The sequence below is a fragment of the Gorilla gorilla genome, chromosome 7, assembly GCF_029281585.2.
Source record: "Gorilla gorilla gorilla isolate KB3781 chromosome 7, NHGRI_mGorGor1-v2.1_pri, whole genome shotgun sequence".
Taxonomy (NCBI): domain Eukaryota; kingdom Metazoa; phylum Chordata; class Mammalia; order Primates; family Hominidae; genus Gorilla; species Gorilla gorilla.
In genome coordinates this window covers 32,009,435-32,027,786 of record NC_073231.2, presented here as the reverse complement: position 1 = coordinate 32,027,786, position 18,352 = coordinate 32,009,435, and the positions used below count along the sequence as shown (strand labels likewise).

Below are 18,352 nucleotides of genomic sequence, written 5' to 3'. Positions count from 1 at the left end.
CACACCTGGCTAATTTTTTTTTTGTATTTTTTGTAGAGACAGGGTTTTACCAAGTTGCTCAGGCTGCTCTGGAACTCCTGAGCAACCTCTGTCTAGGCCTCTCAAACTGCTGGGATTATAGGCGTGAGCCACCGTGCCCAGGACTACCTTTACACTGAATTAATTAGTAAATCAAAATAGGCTTCTCTCAAGTGGCTTTCTCACCTCCCAGAAAATCTTTCCCTTTAGAATCTGTAGAAGCCTCCAGGAGCTTGTTATGCCTCCATAAAAGGAGATAATCAGCAGCTGCTTGAGAAATGTTGAAGATGATTCTGTCATGTCTCCTGGTACCTATTTAATCTTCTACAATCTGTTGATTAGAATAAAAATTAGAAAGGATTTTAAACTAGACAAATGCTACATATAAAAACTATATATAAAAAGATGCTATATATATCAGCTAAGAATTTGGGAAAAACAAAACAAGCCTCCCGTCTTAGACTACTATAACAAAAATACCATAAACGAGGTGCCTCAAACCACAGAAATTTCTCATAGTTCTGGAGACTAGGAAGTCCAAGATCAAGATGGTATCTGGTGAGGGCATCCTCATAGAAGGCACCTTCTGGCTGTGTCTTTACATGGTGCACAGAGCAAGGGAGCTCCCCGACCCTCTATTTTTATAAGGGCATTAATCCCTAAGGGTTCCTTCCACCATCATGACCCATTCACCTTCCTAAGACACTACTTAACGATGGTATTACATCATCTTGGGGAACAGGGTTTCAACATAACGATTTTTGGTAGAACACATTCAGACCATAGTACCTCCCTTCCAATGGGGGGAAAAAACTTACAGGAAATAGAAAACAAACCTATGATAGGATTAACAATGCCAATCTTCAAAAATACTAACAAAATTGATAAACCCCTAGGCAAAACTCATCTGTGGAGAAAAAAGACATGTCATGAGTGAAAAAACCTTTACTACAGATCCTACAGATACCCAATCTTATTCAAGAACACATGAAAAGTCCAAAAGAAAACTAGTTCACTGAAGCCAATACCATTAAAAAGAAAAACATCAAGACCAAATTGGGTTTGGTTTATTTAGTTCAGGGAGGCTAGATTGCTTTAACATTCAAAGAACAATGTAACCGCCATATTAACAATAAAGAAAAATCAAAATCGTCTCCAAAGATAGAAGAAAGACTTTTTATAAAATCTGAGTATCTGTTCAAGATGTTTGAGAGCTTCCTAGAAACCTAGGAATAGACAGAGGAACTTCCTTAATATTAGAAATTTATCTACAAAGAAACTATAAACCTTATATTTAACAGTAAAATGTTGAAAACTTTACCTATTATCAGCAATGAAACAAATATGCCCCCTACCATTGCTTTTATTCAACACTGTACTAGACTGGCAATCTTAGAAATGCAATATTGTAAGAACAAAAAATAAAAGCTGTAAGATTCTAAAAGAAAGAAAACTCATTCACAGATATTATGTAGATAGAAATAGATAAATTAGAATTAAATAAGTTTAGAAAGATTGTGAATACAAAGTCAAAACAGAAAACTTGTAGTTTATATATCAGCAAACAAGATGTAACTTAAAACACTTTTCCCAATCGCTTAAAAAAAAGTAACAGCTGGGCACACTGGCTCATGCTTATAATCCCAGGACTTTGGGAGGCTGAAGCGGGTGGATTATTGGAGGTCAAGAGTTCAAGACCAGCCTGGCCAACATGGTGAAACCCCATCTCTACTAAAAATACAAAATTAGCTGGGCGTGGTGGCATGCACCTGCAATCCCAGCTACTCGAGGCTGAGGCAGACAATCACTTGAACCCGGGAGGCGGAGGTTGCAGTGAGCCAAGATAGTGCCAATGCACTCCAGCCTGGGCAACAAGAGCAAAACTCCGTCTAAAAAAAAAAAAAGTATCCAATACTTGAGCAAGTCTAAAAATCAGTCCTCCCAAATTGATCTATAGATCTGACACAATTCCAATAAAATCCCAACAGGCTTTTTTGTTGTTGGTAGCTTTTTGTGGAATAAATTGATTCTAAAATGTATATGGAAATGCAAAGTCCAATAATAGACTGAAGAAAAAAAGTGGGACCATGTACTAATACTATAGCAAACATTAATATTACAATTAACACAGTCTGGTATTAGCATAAATAGAACCTATATAAGATTAGTAAGAATACACAGGCAGAAATAGACATACACATATATTGGCACAATTTATGACAAAGACCCCCAGTAGAATGCCTGAAACCATGGACAGTACTGAACCTGATTGCCCTCAATAGGAATATGTTTCTGTGCATGTCTTCTGCCCACAAATTTAATGCCTTTTCCATCTTAACTGAGCACTTATCACCCACTGTGGCTACTCTGAATGGTGGGCAATTTAAAACTTATGAATTCCTTACTTCTAGAAATTTCCATGCAATATTTTTGGTAACAAACTGTGGGAAGCGAAATTGCAGATAAGGGGTGATGTACAAGGTGATCTAGGCTCATCTTGTACATTCATTGCCCTATCCCTAGAATGAGCCATTTCTCCAAAGAGCCCCAGGTCCTTTTGTGGAAGAAGGTATTAGTAAGCAAGATCTGGCTGGGTGCCGTGGCTCACACCTATAATCCAGCACTTTGGGAGGCTGAAGTGGGAGGATCACTTGAGCTCGGGAGCTCAAGGGCCTCAGGAGCTTAAGGACCGGCTGGGCACCATGGTGACACTCTGTCTCTACTAAAAAAAGAATACAAAAATTAAGCAGACATGGTGACACACACCTGTAGTCCCAGCTACTTAGGGAGCTCAGGTGGGAAGATCACTTGAACCTGGGAGGTCGAGGCTACAGTGAGCTGTGTTTGTACCACTGCACTTCAGCCCAGGGCGGGGGAAAAAAAGAAACCAACCAACCAACCAAGATCTGGGTGGTAGGTGTGCTCATTGCCATTAGGGTATCGTTGCTTTGAGACCGTCTCAGTGCACTTGCTTCTTGTATGTGTTATACTTAAATTAAAAACAAAACAAACAAACAAACAAAAAACACCCAACCAAGACAACAGTATCAATAGCAAATCATGCTAAATATTTAAAATAGAAATAGTTCTTGAAATACAACATATCTAAGACATACTGAAGTGAGGCAAGATGCAAAATAACTGCATATGTATTTAGTTAATCTAAAGTAATAAGCACTAAACTCAAATCAGGATTAAGGGAAGCCTCTTCTTTTGGCAATCTCTATTTCTGTATTATCTGAATTTTATTTAACATATACTATTTTCATAATAAAATATAATTAAAATCAGATTTAGTTGTATAAAATAAAGAATTTTAATTGATTCATTACAAAAGCATTAAGCAAACAAAATGTTAATTAAAAATTTTAAATAAAATATTTAAAAGAAATAAGTGCAGAAAATAGCATTAAAATGTTTGCATAATTACATACATTTTAATACTTCCACATTCTTTTGGGGACCCAGGCTTTTAAATTTTGGAAACATGTTAACTTACAGGCAAATAAAATGAATGCAGATGAATAGTTTCTACATATAATTACAATCTGGAAAACGACTTGCCTAGAGTCTTATTGCCAGTTAGCAGTTGAATGATTTTTCAGAATCAAAACAATTTGAACAATGTTTTGCTTTTTAAAGTATCCAAGAATTACACTAGAAAAATGTGTGAACATTTAAGTGTATTTACACAGTTCCATGGTCTCTAATCCACCAGCCTATGTATATTTACTAACCTTGGTTCTATTACCATACATTTTGTAAAGACTTTTTGCCAGGTATCTCAGAACAAGTAAGGTGCATTTTAAACAAGCAAAAAATTAGAAAATGAAACATCTAATCCAACTAGGCATTTTGTTAATGACATCAATTGTCAGTAACAGGTTCCCAAAGTAGTACTACCAATATTTCCATACAACAAAAATTAACTAATAGTGCAATTACTAAGTATAATTTTAATTAAATCTGATGACAGGTAAACATTTATTTTCAAAAAGATTAAACATTAAGCTATAAAATTCTGCTCTACAGAAATGCATATGGGATAATCTTATTCCTTACCATCTTGTTACAAATAAATTCTAAACATTTTCTAAAGATATTCAAACTGAGTTACTACAGACGAGTGCCTATCAAGTGAAGACTCTGTATAGAGAAGTCAGGAATTAAGCTGGGCACGGTGGCTCATGACTGTAATCCCAGCATTTTGGGAGGATCGCTTGAGCCCAAAAGTTTCAGACCAGCCTGGGCAACACAGTGAGACCCATGCCTCTATTTAAAAAAAAAAAATAAATTCAGGAATTCCCTTTACAAATTGGGCACAGAAATTACTTGCCCAAGTTTAAATTTGCCTGTTTGCTTCTGATGTGGCATTAGATAATCCTGGTCTAAGAGTGTGCTTTATAAAAGACCAGGTCACATTTCTAGAGAAAAATCACTTTGTATTTAATACTCTTACATAAGAGTCAGGTAATTTTCCAGTTATAGCTACAAAGTTTCATAATTAAACATTCAGAGTGCTAATCAGTGAATCACCCAAAGATTTTTCCTTTGAATCCCCAGATAATTTTCAACAAATTTATTCCTGACTTTTCAACTCATAAGGAACAAAACTGTGACGTGTGTGTGTGTGTGTGTGTGTGTATGAGTGTGAGTCTCGGTATTTTTTATTTTGATATTTATTAAATAGTTTGTATTTTATAATAAGGAGCTCTTTGAACTTATCCAGATAGTAACTCCTTTATAACTGAAATCAGCTTTAACTATTAAAATTATATACGAGGAAATTAGGAGTGTTGCAGTACTTGGTTGCAAATAACTTGCCATCTGGTGTTGGGTCAGAAAATGCTATTTCATCAGTGCTGAGAAAACAGCCAAACATGAAGCAATTCCTAAAAGAGAAGAAAAGATGATTTAATGATGGAAGCAACTTAACATTCTAATTAACATGAGCACAATTTAAGTAAATACTCTTGACTTAAATCAACCTTATTTTTAGTAAGTGAAAAAATGCCTTATATTTTAGAGACAGAAGTCTAATGACATCATTTCACAGATGAGAAAACTAAGGTCCAGAAAAAATTCTGATGAGAGGCAAAGGGAACCATCCACCTAACTCTAGGATATCCATGGTAAAGAGCAACTAATATAAGATCATATTGCTAGGCCAGGCGCAGTGGCACACGCCTGTAATCCCAGCACTTTGGGAGGCCAAGGCGGACGGATCACGAGGTTGAGACTATCCTAACACGGTGAAAGCCTGTCTCTACTAAAAATACAAAAATTAGCCGGGCATGGTGGTGCATGCCTGTGGTCCCAGCTACTTGGGAAGCTGAGGCAGGAGAATCACTTAAACCCAGGAGGCGGAGGTTGCAGTGAGCCGTTATCTCGCCACTGCACTCCAGCCTGGGTAACAGAGTGAGACTCCAACTCAACCAAAAAATAAAAATTAAAAAAAAGATCATATTGCTAATTAAAAGCCAAAGATAATTAGAACCAAAAAAAATCAATCTTAAGCAGTAACTATATATATATATATATATATATAAATTTTTTTTTTTTTTTTATTGAGACAGAGTCTCACTTTGTCGCCCAGGCTGGAGTGCAGTGGCACGATCTCTGCTCACTACAACCTCCACCTCCCGGGTTCAAGCGATTCTCCTGCCTCAGCCTCCCGAGTAGCTGGGATTACAGGCATGCACCACCACACCCGGCTAATTTGGCATTTATTTGTTTTTTTTTTAGTAGAGACAGGGTTTCTCCATGTTGGCCAGGATTGTCTTGAACTTCCAACCTTAGGTAATCCACCTGCCTTGGCCTCCCAAAGTACAGGGATTACAGGCAAGAGCAACCATCCAGCCTATATATTTTTTTTCAATGTAAACATCCACTGAGAGCTTTAAGAAGGGAAAAACTAATCTGCATTTTGACTACAACTCTCCTTGATCTTGCTTACCTTAGGATTAAAAGTAATAAGGAAATGGTTAAAAGAATTCAACATCTCCTACAGCTTGTTTGTGAAAGAAAAAAAAAAGAATTCATCAAAATTGAGGGATATTCTATAAAATAACTGACTTGCACTCTTCAAATTCTTCCATTTCAAAAGACAGAGAAATTGTTCCAGATTAGGGAAGATGAAGATTAAAGAGACGTGAAAACTAAATGCTGAATGTGATACTGGGCAAAAAAAAAAAAAAAAAAAAAAACAAATGCCATGAAGGACATTTGAGACAACAGACAAAAGTGAAATATGGACTGTCAAATAAAAGCATTATATCAATATTAAATTTCCCAAATTTGATAACTGTATTATGGTTATATAAGAGAATATTCTTAAGAAAAACACACCAATGCATGAAGGGGTAAAGGGGCGTAATATATGTAACAAAATAATTCAGGAAGGTTATCTAAACATAGAATGGTAAAGCAAATGAGGTAAATATTGAACTTAATAGATCTTGACAAAGGCTTCTTACTACTCTTGTTCTTTTGTAAGTTTGAAATTATTTCGGAATAAAAATTTAGAATTTGATTCAATTAGAAGATATAAGCTTCTAATATATTAACTATAATTAAATACATAATATGGTAGAGCTAGGTTAGATACTGGTATTCCTCATACCAAATTTATATATCTAATATAAAACATAGAAAAGTATTTCATAACTAATCAAACAAAAATCTTTAAGATACCAATTTTTCCTACTGATCCCCTTTGTAAGTATGTGTGACTGACTAGGATTTATGGCCCAAGATCCGGTCCCCATAATGGTGTCAGCATTTATTTTTTAAAAGTGGCATAGAATGCAAGAGGCTTGAATAACTATTCCAAAGTGTGGTCTTTGGTTTGGTTAAAGTGTGCTTACTGGTTTGTAACCTATGATCTACACGATGAAATATGTGTAGAAATTGAGAGAGCAAGTGTTGTGAAACTCATCCATATAACCTAGATTAGGTAAATTAGCAAACAGGCTTGTTTGTGACACTGGAAACTTTAAACATCAATACATAGTGTCAGTTCAAAGTGTGTACATGGGAACTAAAACTGGAGACTCATTTTTTTGGTTGAGATATAACTCATATACTGTAAGACTCACCCTTTAAAAGTGTACAACTGAGTGGTTTTGTGTATATTAACAAATATTGTCCAGTCACCACCACTATCTAATTCTAGAACATTTTTATCATCCCAAACCCTGTACTCATTATTAGTTGCTCTCCATTCATCTTTCCTCAGTCCCTGGAAACTACACATCTACTTTCTGCCTCTGGATTTGCCTGCCTCTTATGGACATTTTATGTAAATGTAATCATACAATGTGCGATCTTCTGCAACTGACTTATTTCAATTAGCATAATGTTTTCAAGGTTCCTCCATGTTGCAGCGTGTGCCAGAATTTCCTTTATGGCTGAATAACATCCCATTGTTATTATTGTATCGATATATCACATTTATCCATTAATCACAGATTGGATTATTTACACTTTTTTGGCTTTTATAAATAATCCTGCTATGAACCTTCATGTGCAAGGTTTTGTGTGGACATGTTTTCTTGAGTATATACCTAGGAGTGAAACTGCTAGGTCACATAACAGTTTAACTTTGAGAAACCATCAGATTGTATTCCACACCAACTGCACTAGTTTACATTCCTACCAGCAATGTACAAGGGTTTCAGTTTCCTCTACATCCTCACCAACACTTGTCTGTTTGATTACAGTCATCCTACTAGGTATAAAGTGGGATCTCACTATGGTTTTGTTTTGTGATTTCCCTGATAAAGATGTTGAGCATCTTTTTATGTTGAATTAACCATTTGCAATTCATCTTTGGAGAAATGTCTACTGAAATTCTTTGTCCATTTTTAAATTAGGTTGTCCTTTTATTGTGTTATAAGAATTATTTTATGGGTATTAGACCCTTAGACAAATGATTTGCAACTATTTTCTCTCGTTCTATGGATTGTCTCACAAATCCACTTTTTTAGTTATGCTTATGAGTTATAGCAAGTCTTCATTATCTAGTCACTATCAATGAACATGTACAGCTTCTGTAATTTTTCAAACCTTTACTCTGTATAGATTAATTATATTTATTGAAGCGTAATTTCACATCTGTTAAGTCTAATAACAATTTGAGATTGTATTTTTGTTTTGTTTTTCTATTTTTTTCTAGCAATCCATTTTTATTTTATTAGTGTTGGTCTGTGACAAATTAAACTAGTCCTTTAGCACAGGTAGTTTGAAAAGCAGGGGGCTAGTATGTTTCAGACCTGGAATGTTGCACCCTAGACTGAGTACATCTAGTATGGTTTTTCTAGTACCAATACCTTCCTTAGCGTGACTTTGATAGTATTTATACTGAAGTATCTTACCAATATCCTTCCCTTTAGCTCAGAAGCCGAGAGGTTCTGGGAAAGCTATGAATCTAAGGTTCTGGATCTAGATCCATTTTATTTCTTACCTGAGGGTATCAACCAGTCGTCTTGCAATGCGCTTTCTTCTCTTCAGTCTGAAAACCCAGATTCTACTTATCCCACAGACTGCAGGTTCTGGTACATCTGAACATTGCCAAGCCCTAGGACATTCCGTAGAGCTTGGGGATTCCGGACCAATTGGTTCAGACAGGACACGAAATGCCTGCAATGACATACAGAAGCATCTATAGCTAACACCACAGATGAGTTCACACTGCTTTAAAAAAAAATTCCTTAAATAAGTATCAAAAATTTAACTTATATCTCCAAGTATGTTAAAAAATATTTTCTATTTCTTAAATTCTTATCCCTTTAGTCACACAATGCTTTAAAAAAACTAGTGGTGTTGAGACATTCACACATTCTAGTGTGTCCCATAACATTATGAGACTTTCCTCTTAAACAATTGTAAACATTAGACTCTTCCTTTTAATAAAGTATATAAATCTCTCTCATTCTCTCCATCCTAAAATGTATATATGACCACCTAAAGAAACCAGTAACACTAAAGATTTATATCTATTAACTACGAAATTTGGTTGGCATTTCAAGTTTCTTAAACATTTTTATTTTGAAATAGATTCATAAGAAGTTGAAAAAAACCACCACAGAGGAGCATGTATCCTTCCCTGAGTTTTCCCCAATGATTACATCTTCCATAACTGGTATAATACCAAAACCATGAAATTACCATTGGTATAATGGTGTGTATAGTTTCATGACACTTAATCACACCTGTATATACATTTAACTACCATCACAATCAAAATGCAGAACTATTGAGTCACCACAAAGATCTTCTTCCTCATTATAGTCACATCCACACTACCCCCTCTCCCATCCCCAGTCCCTGACAACCACCAATTTATTCCCCATGGCTATGAGAATGTTATATATTATATAAACGAAATCATATACCATATGACCTTTTGAGATTGGCTTTTTTCCACTCAGCATAATGCCCCTGAGACTTATCCAAGTTGTTAAGTATATCAATTCTTTGTTACTTTTTATAGCTAAGTAATATTCCATCATATGGCTGTATCATAGCTTATCATTCACCTAAAGCATTTAAGGACACTTTGGTTGTTACCAGGTTTTGGCTATTACTAATAAAGCTGCTATTAACATTCTTGTACAGGTTTTTGTGTGTACATCAGTTTTCCTTTGTTTTACTTAAATGCCCAGGAGAACAATGGCTGGATCATATGGTAAATACATGTTTAGTTTTTTTTTTTTTAAAGAGACAGAGTCTCACTCTGTGGCCCAGGCTGGATTGCAGTGGCACGATCTCGCTCACTGCAACCTCCACCTCCTGGGTTCAAGTGATTCTCCTGCCTCAACCTCCCAAGTAGCTGGGATTACAGGCATGCACCACCACGCCCAGCTAATTTTTGTATTTTTAGTAGAGGCGGGGAGTTTCGCCATGTTGGTCAGGCTGATCTCCAACCTGACCTCAGGTGATCCGCCTGCCTTGGCCTCCCAAAGTGCTAGGATTACAGGTGTGAGCCACTGCGCCTGGCCTATGTTTAGTTTTTAAAGAAACTTCAAAACTTTTTCCAGAGTGGCTGTAATATTTTACATTCCTACTGACAAGGTGTGAGAGATCTGGTTTCCCCATATCCTCACTAGCATTTGGTATTGTCTCAATTCTTTACCTACTGTTACCCTTCTGACAGGTGTGTATTTAGTTTTTAATTACGAACAACACAACATTGTTTCTGACCTGAGAGTAGAAGAGAACAGTTAGTTGGCTACATCTTGCCTATTATCAGGACATAACAGTCTACTTCTTTGAGATCAAAGAAGGAAAAGACCTCTTAAATAAATACACAACATAAAAAGATGTAAACTGTAAAATTAGTAATGTTGAAGGGAAAAAAAGTGCAGAGCTTTTGTAGGTGATATAAATTGTTATCAGCTTAAAATAGGCTGTTATATTATAGGATATTTTATGTAAGCCTCACGACCATAAAGCGAAAACCTATAGTAGATACATAAAAGATAAAGAAATCAAAGCATACCACTACAGAAAATCATCAAATCCCAAGGAAGACAGCAAGAGAGGAAGAAGGGAATACATATAAAACAACCAGAAAACAAAACAAAATGGCAATAGTAAATCGTTATTTATCAATAATTACTTTAAGTGTAAATAGAATACATTTGCCAATCAAGACACACAGAGTGGCTAAATGGAAAAAAACATAAGACTCAACTAAATATTGCCTACAAAAGACTCATATAGACTGAAAGTGAAGGGTCAGAAAAACATACTCCATGCAAATGGAAACCGAAAGATAACAGGAAGTACCTACACTTACATCATACAAAATAGATTTTAAGTCAAAAACCATCAAGAGACAAAGAAGGTAATTATATAATGAAAGGGTCAATTCATTAAGATAAAACAGTTGTAAATACATATGCATCTAACATTGGAGCACCTAAATATATAAATATTTAGGATTCTGAAAGGAGAAATAGATAGGAATACAAAATCGTAGGGGACTTCAAGATCCCACTTTCAACAATGGATACATCGTCCAGACAGAAAATCAATATGGAAATGTTGAACTTTTTTTTTCTTTCTTAAGAGATAGGGTCTCACTATTGCCCTGAGCGGAGTGCACTGGTGCGATCATAGCACACTGCAGCCTCGAACTCCTGGGCTCAAGCAATCTTCCTGCCTCAGCCTCCCAGGTACCTGTGACTATAGGCATGCACTACCATGCCTGGCTAATTTTTGTAAAGACAGGGTCTCACTATGTTGCCCAGGCTGTTCTTGAACTCTTAGCCTCAAGCTATCCTCCTGCCTCACCCTCCCAAAGTGTTGGGATTACAGGTGTGAGCCACTGAGTTCAGCCAGTAAACACTGAACTTACGCTTCAGACCTAATGGACCTAACAGAAACACATTTAGTATTCCATCCAATAGCAGCGGAATGAATGCACACTCTTTTCAAGTGCACACAGAACATTCATAGCAGTATAAAATTAGAGATCAATGACGGGAGGAAAAGTAGAAAACTGACAAATATGTGAAAATTAAACCACATGCTCCTGAACAACCAATGGATCAAAGAAATTAAAAGGGAAATTGACAAATTTCTTGAGACAAATGAAAATGGAAACACAACATACCAAAACCTATGGAATGCAGCAAAAGCAGTTCTACATAAAAAAAGAAGAAAGATCTCAAGTAACCTAACGTTACACCTCAAATAATTAGAAAAAGAAGAATAAAACCCAAAGTTAGTAGAAGGAAGAAAATAAAGATCAGTGGAGATAAATTAAACAGGGACTCAAAAAATAGAAAAGATTCGCAAAATGAAGAGTTGGTTTTTTGAAAGATAACTGACAAACCTTTAGCTAGACTAAGAAAAAAGAAGACTCAACTAAACAAAATCACAAATGAAAGAGGAGACATTACAACTGATTATCACAGAAGTACAAAGGATCGTAAGAGACTATGAATAATTATATATCGACAAATTAGGTAACCTATAAGAAATAAATTCCTAGAAGCATACAACCTACCTATACCGAATCATGAAGAAACAGAAAATCTAAACTAACCAATAAAAAGGAGATTCGATCAGTTTAAGAAAAAAAAACTTGCATCATAGGAAGAAAGCCCATCTGTAATGACATCACTGCTAAATTCTACCAGATATTTAAAGAACTAATACTAATCCTCAAACTCTTCCAAAAAACTGAAGAAGAATACCCCCAAAGTCATTTTACAAGGCCAGATTAATCTGATACCAAAGCCAGAAAAGGACACTACAAGAAAAGTTACCAGCCAATATCCCTGATAAACAGATGCAAACTAGCACATTAAAAGCATAGTACACTATGATCCAGTGGACTTTATCCCTGGATGCAAGGATGGCTCAATACATGCACATCAATGTGTTACACCATATTAACAGAATGAAGAACAAAACTATATGATCATCTCAATACAGAAAGGCATCCAACATCCTTTCATGATAAGAACTCTCAACAAATTAGGTACAGAAGGAATGTACCTCAATATACTAAAGGCCATATATCACAAGCCCACAACTAACATCATACTTAGCAATGAAAAGTTGAAAGCTTTTCCTCTTAATCAGGAACAAGACAAGGATGCTAACTCTCATCATTTCTATTCTACATAGTTCTGGAATTCCTCGCCAGAGCAATTAGGAAGAAAAAAGAAAGGCGTTCAAATTTAAAGGAAGAAGTTAAATCATCTGTTTGCAAATGACATGAACTTATGTACAGAAAACCCTAAAGCCTCCACCAAAAAAACTATTAGAATAAACAAATGCAGAAAAGGTGCAGGATACAAAATCAACATACAAAAGTCAGTAATGTTTCTATACAGGAAAAACAAACTATGATCTATCTTAAAAAGAAATCAAGAAGACAATCCACTTATAATAGCATAAAAAACCCCACTTATGAATACATTTAACCAAGGAGGTGAAAATCCATACACTGAAGACCAGAAAACACTGATGAAAGAAGATGAATATCTACATAAATGGAAGGATATCCAGTGTTCATGGCTTGAAAGAATTAATATTGTTAAAATGTCCATACTACCCAAAGCAATCTACAAATGCAATGCAATCCCTATCAAAATTCTAATGGCATTTCCACAAAAATACAAAAAACAGTCCTAAAATCTTGTGGAACCATAAGAGATTCCAAACGGCCAAAGCAACCTAGACCAAAGAGTAAAGCCGAGGGGCACTGCACTCCTACTGGCATTAAAAAACACAGCAGCCAATGGAACAAAACAGATAAAATAAATCCAGGCATTTAGAGTCAACTGGTGTCTGACAAACATGCCAAGAACAAACAATGGGGCAAGGACACAGTCTCTTCAATAAATGGTGTCGGGAAAAATGAATATCCACAAACAGAAGAATAACATTGGAGCCTTATCTCAAACCACATACAAAAATCAACTCAAAATGGATGAAAGACTTAAAATGAGGGACCTGAAACTGTAAAACTATAAGGAAAAAAATGAGACAAAAGCTTGACATCGGTCTGGGCAATAATTTTTTGGCTATGACCCCAAAAGTGTGGACAATAAAAGAAGAAATAAATGTAACATCAAACTGAAAAGTCTCTGCATAGTACAGAGTGGATAAACACAAACCAACCAACCTACTGATTGACTGGAAAAAAAATTTGCATATACAATAGGGGATAATATCCAAAATATATAAATAACCCAATAGCAAGAAAACAAATACTCTGATTAAAAAATGGGCAAAGAACCAGAATAGATATTTTTCAAAAGAAGACATACAAATCAGGAACAGGCATATGAAAAAATGCTCATTCAACATTACTAATTCATCAAGGAAATGCAAATTAAAACAAGATCACCTCACGCCTGTTAGAATGATTACTATAAAAATGCAACTACCATATGCAGCAATCCCACTTCTGAGTGTATATCCAAAGGAACTGAAATCAGTATGTTGAAGAGAAATCTGTACTCTCATGTTCATGGCAGCATTATTCATAGCCAAGATATGTAATCAACATTAAGTGTCCATCAATGGATGAATGAATAAAGAAAATGTGGTACATATACACATGGAATACTATTCAGCCTTTAAAAAGGAAATCCTGACATTTGCAACAACATGAATGAACCTGGAGGACATCATGCTAAGTGAAATCAGTCAAGCAAAAAAGAAAAATAGTGCAACATCTCACTTACATACTGAATCTAAAGAAGTTGACTTCATAGAAGCAGAGTAGAATGGTGGTTGCCAGAGGCTGGGGGAGTGAGAGATGGGAGAAATGGGGAAACATTGGTAAAGGGTACAAAGTTTAAGTTAGCATGAGTAAGTTCTGCAGATCTATTGTATGGCATGACTGCAGCTAATGTATACTTGAAAATTGCTAAAGGCTGGGTGCGGTGGCTCATGCCTGTAATCCCAGCAATTTGGGAGGCTGAGGCAGGCGGATCAGGAGGTCAGGAGTTCAAGATCAGCCTGGACAACATAGTGAAACCCCGTCTCTACTAAAAATACAAAAATTAGCCAGGCACGGTGGCATGTGGCTGTAGTCCCAGCTACTTGGGAGGCTGAGGCAGGAGAATTGCCTGAACCCAGGAGGTGGAGGTTGTGGTGAGGCGAGATCGTGCCACTGCACTCCAGCCTGGGCAACAGAGTGAGACTTGGTCTCAAAAAAAGAAAAAAAAAAAAAAGAAAGAAAAAGAAAATTGCAAGGAGAGTAGATTTAATGTTCTCATCACAATAAGTTGGTAAGTATGTGAGGTATAGCTATACTAGCTTGATTTAGTCATTTTACAATGTATACCTATCTATATCAAAATATCACATGTACACTGTAAATATTTGCAATTTTTGTCAGTTATACCTTAATAAAGCTGAGGGGGAAGGAAAAGGCCAAACTGATCACTTATACTGGCAAAAATACAAACAACCTGCTTTTCTCTCGAACTTCTAATGACACAAGGAGAAACTATATGTCTTCTAGAACATTGCTAATTAGTACCTAAATTAGATTCTAATTAAGGGATAAGTAATGACTATTTTGCCAAAAATATTAACCTTCACTAAGCCACATGTTTAAAAACTTCGGTTTATAGATTTGCTTACTTAAAATCACTAGACTTTATAATCCAGCTGTGGAAATGACTACATGAACATAAAAGACTGGCTTACCTATCCTGTTTATATAAAGCAAAATTCCAAATATTAATAGAAATAAATAACTTCAATTATCCACTAGGTCAAGGATATTTCAGTAGGAAGAATGTCATTAATGGTAGCAATTTTAAATGCTGAGACTTCTCCCAACTTTTCTTTATTTTGCCTGCAAATTATGCCAATAATTTAAAAGAAATATACCATACCTGTTTGATGGGTTCTGCAATTAAACACCCAACTACTCTCTTTTCATCAGATATAAAAAGAAAAGTTTTTATTTTGTTTGGACATTTAGGAACAACTTGCTGGAAGCCCAATTCATTATCAACAAGTTCTTGGACATCTTCTACCTAATGATTTTAAAAACCAAGACAGGTGAATGTTTTAAAAAGTACAATAGAAACTATACATATTTATATACACAGAATGTATGATTACTGTTACTTTAGCCTCTTTAATTTCTATTTCTAAAATTTATACACCTCCAAAATTATTTCACTATTGATGCATGTAGCTGCTACTGTGGAAACAAGGTTTTAAGAACCTATTTTAAAGATCACTTTCAGCAGAAATTGAGACACCTGGGAGGGATAAGGAATAGGAAGCATTAAAACAGATTTGTTTTAGCTTTATTCATTATTCACGGTGGCTAAACATCCAACCTCAGAAACACAGGCAACACCAATATAAGAAATAGACCCTGGGGGCCATTAATTTCTCAACATTGAAAGCTTAGTTTATCTTTCACAAGGGAAAGATGAATATAAAAGATAAGCTGTGGAGCCTTATCTGCCTTCTTTACTCCTTTGTCCTACAATTCTTAGTTTTGTATAAATTGCTATGAAAGTAATCATTAAGCAGGTACCCAAGTGAATTATCTGTCAGCAAAGGCAGTGTGCACTTCAACATAGGTTGATTTCTTGGGGGTGGGGAAAGGCAAGAGATAAAAAGATAACGTTCCATACCTTTTTGATAGCAAAGCTTGGATCATGTGGCAGAACCAACACGATTTTCCCATCCCAAAACTCTGCTACTACACGTTCTTTCTTCCAACCCTGCCAAAGGAAAACAAAAGGGTCACAGTTTAATTTGTGAAGAGAAAAAAAACCAACATTAAATAATTTGATGTGGAGAAGACAAAAGGCTAAACAATAATAGATATAAAAAGAAGAAGATGAAATCCAACTAAAAGTAATGTGGGAAGAGAAATAAAAGACGCCTAAAACAGGTATCTGGCCTCAACAAGCTGATATCCTATCTGAAGACATGTATATGACTATAAAACAAGGTAAAGAGGTAAAGGTGCGGTGGCTCACACCTGTAATCCTAGCACTTTGGGAGGCCCGGGTGGGTGGATCACTTGAGGTCAGGAGTTCAAGACCAGTGGGCAGGTAGGGGAGGGGTAGAAGAATGAGCCAAATTCCAAGAAAAGGCTAAGTAAAAGTCCTTATACGTTTGTCCCTTATGCTTGACAAGACCACAGATGGGCGCAGTCTTACAACTATTTTAATCTCAACCCCCAGCATAGTGCTTTGGCATGTGGCCCTAGTGTTTGAATGATACTGAAGTATTATGGTACTGAAAAGGGTTTAAAAACCTTGGTAAGGGGGGAGGAGCCAAGATGGCCGAATAGGAACAGCTCCGGTCTACAGCTCCCAGCGTGAGCGACGCAGAAGACGGGTGATTTCTGCATTTCCATCTGAGGTACCGGGTTCATCTCACTAGGGAGTGCCAGACAGTGGGCGCAGGCCAGTGGGTGCGCGCCCGTGCGCGAGCCGAAGCAGGGCGAGGCAGTGCCTCACCTGGGAAGCGCAAGGGGTCGGGGAGTTCCCTTTCCGAGTCAAAGAAAGGGGTGACGGACGCACCTGGAAAATCGGGTCACTCCCACCCGAATATTGCGCTTTTCAGACTGGCTTAAAAAACGGCGCACCACGAGACTATATCCCACACCTGACTCGGAGGGTCCTACGCCCACGGAATCTCGCTGATTGGTAGCACAGCAGTCTGAGATCAAACTGCAAGGCAGCAGCGAGGCTGGGGGAGGGGCGCCCGCCATTGCCCAGGCTTGCTTAGGTAAACAAAGCAGCCGGGAAGCTCGAACTGGGTGGAGCCCACCACAGCTCAAGGAGGCTTGCCTGCCTCTGTAGGCTCCACCTCTGGGGGCAGGGCACAGACAAACAAAAAGACAGCAGTAACCTCTGCAGACTTAAATGTCCCTGTCTGACAGCTTTGAAGAGAGCAGTGGTTCTCCCAGCACGCAGCTGGAGATCTGAGAACGGGCAGACTGCCTCCTCTAGTGGGTCCCTGACCCCTGACCCCCGAGCAGCCTAACTGGGAGGCACCCCCCAGCAGGGGCACACTGACACCTCACACGGCAGGGTATTCCAACAGACCTGCAGCTGAGGGTCCTGTCTGTTAGAAGGAAAACTAACAAACAGAAAGGACACCCACACCGAAAACCCATCTGTACATCACCATCATCAAAGACCAAAAGTAGATAAAACCACAAAGATGGGGAAAAAACAGAACAGAAAAACTGGAAACTCTAAAACGCAGAGCACCTCTCCTCCTCCAAAGGAACGCAGTTCCTCACCAGCAATGGAACAAAGCTGGATGGAGAATGACTTTGACGAGCTGAGAGAAGAAGGCTTCAGACGATCAAATTACTCTGAGCTACGGGAGGACATTCAAACCAAAGGCAAAGAAGTTGAAAACTTTGAAAAAAATTTAGACGAATGTATAACTAGAATAACCAATACAGAGAAGTGCTTAAAGGAGCTGATGGAGCTGAAAACCAAGGCTCGAGAACTACGTGAAGAATGCAGAAGCCTCAGGAGCCGATGCGATCAACTGGAAGAAAGGGTATCAGCAATGGAAGATGAAATGAATGAAATGAAGCGAGAAGGGAAGTCTAGAGAAAAAAGAATAAAAAGAAATGAGCAAAGCCTCCAAGAAATATGGGACTATGTGAAAAGACCAAATCTACGTCTGATTGGTGTACCTGAAAGTGATGGGGAGAATGGAACCAAGTTGGAAAACACTCTGCAGGATATTATCCAGGAGAACTTCCCCAATCTAGCAAGGCAGGCCAACATTCAGATTCAGGAAATACAGAGAACGCCACAAAGATACTCCTCGAGAAGAGCAACTCCAAGACACATAATTG

The 18,352-nt window shown here is 37.2% G+C and overlaps 1 protein-coding gene across 3 annotated transcripts in view; it reads right to left on the bottom strand.

Moving 5' to 3' along the window:
• Positions 1-3,310: 3,310 nt before the first annotated feature.
• ESCO2 (establishment of sister chromatid cohesion N-acetyltransferase 2) overlaps positions 3,311-18,352 on the bottom strand; it is a 36,551-nt gene continuing 21,509 nt past the window's right edge. For 2 of the 3 annotated variants that reach the window (XM_004046828.4, XM_055348294.2), the window contains exons 8-11: positions 16,152-16,241; positions 15,393-15,536; positions 8,483-8,658; positions 3,311-4,910 (exon numbers count right to left, since the gene is read on the bottom strand). In XM_004046828.4, coding sequence (XP_004046876.1) covers positions 4,778-4,910; positions 8,483-8,658; positions 15,393-15,536; positions 16,152-16,241 — 543 coding nt within the window. In that variant the 3' untranslated portion in view covers positions 3,311-4,777. The remainder of the gene's footprint in view (positions 4,911-8,482; positions 8,659-15,392; positions 15,537-16,151; positions 16,242-18,352) is intronic. The other variant, XM_055348295.2, reaches the window with a different exon arrangement.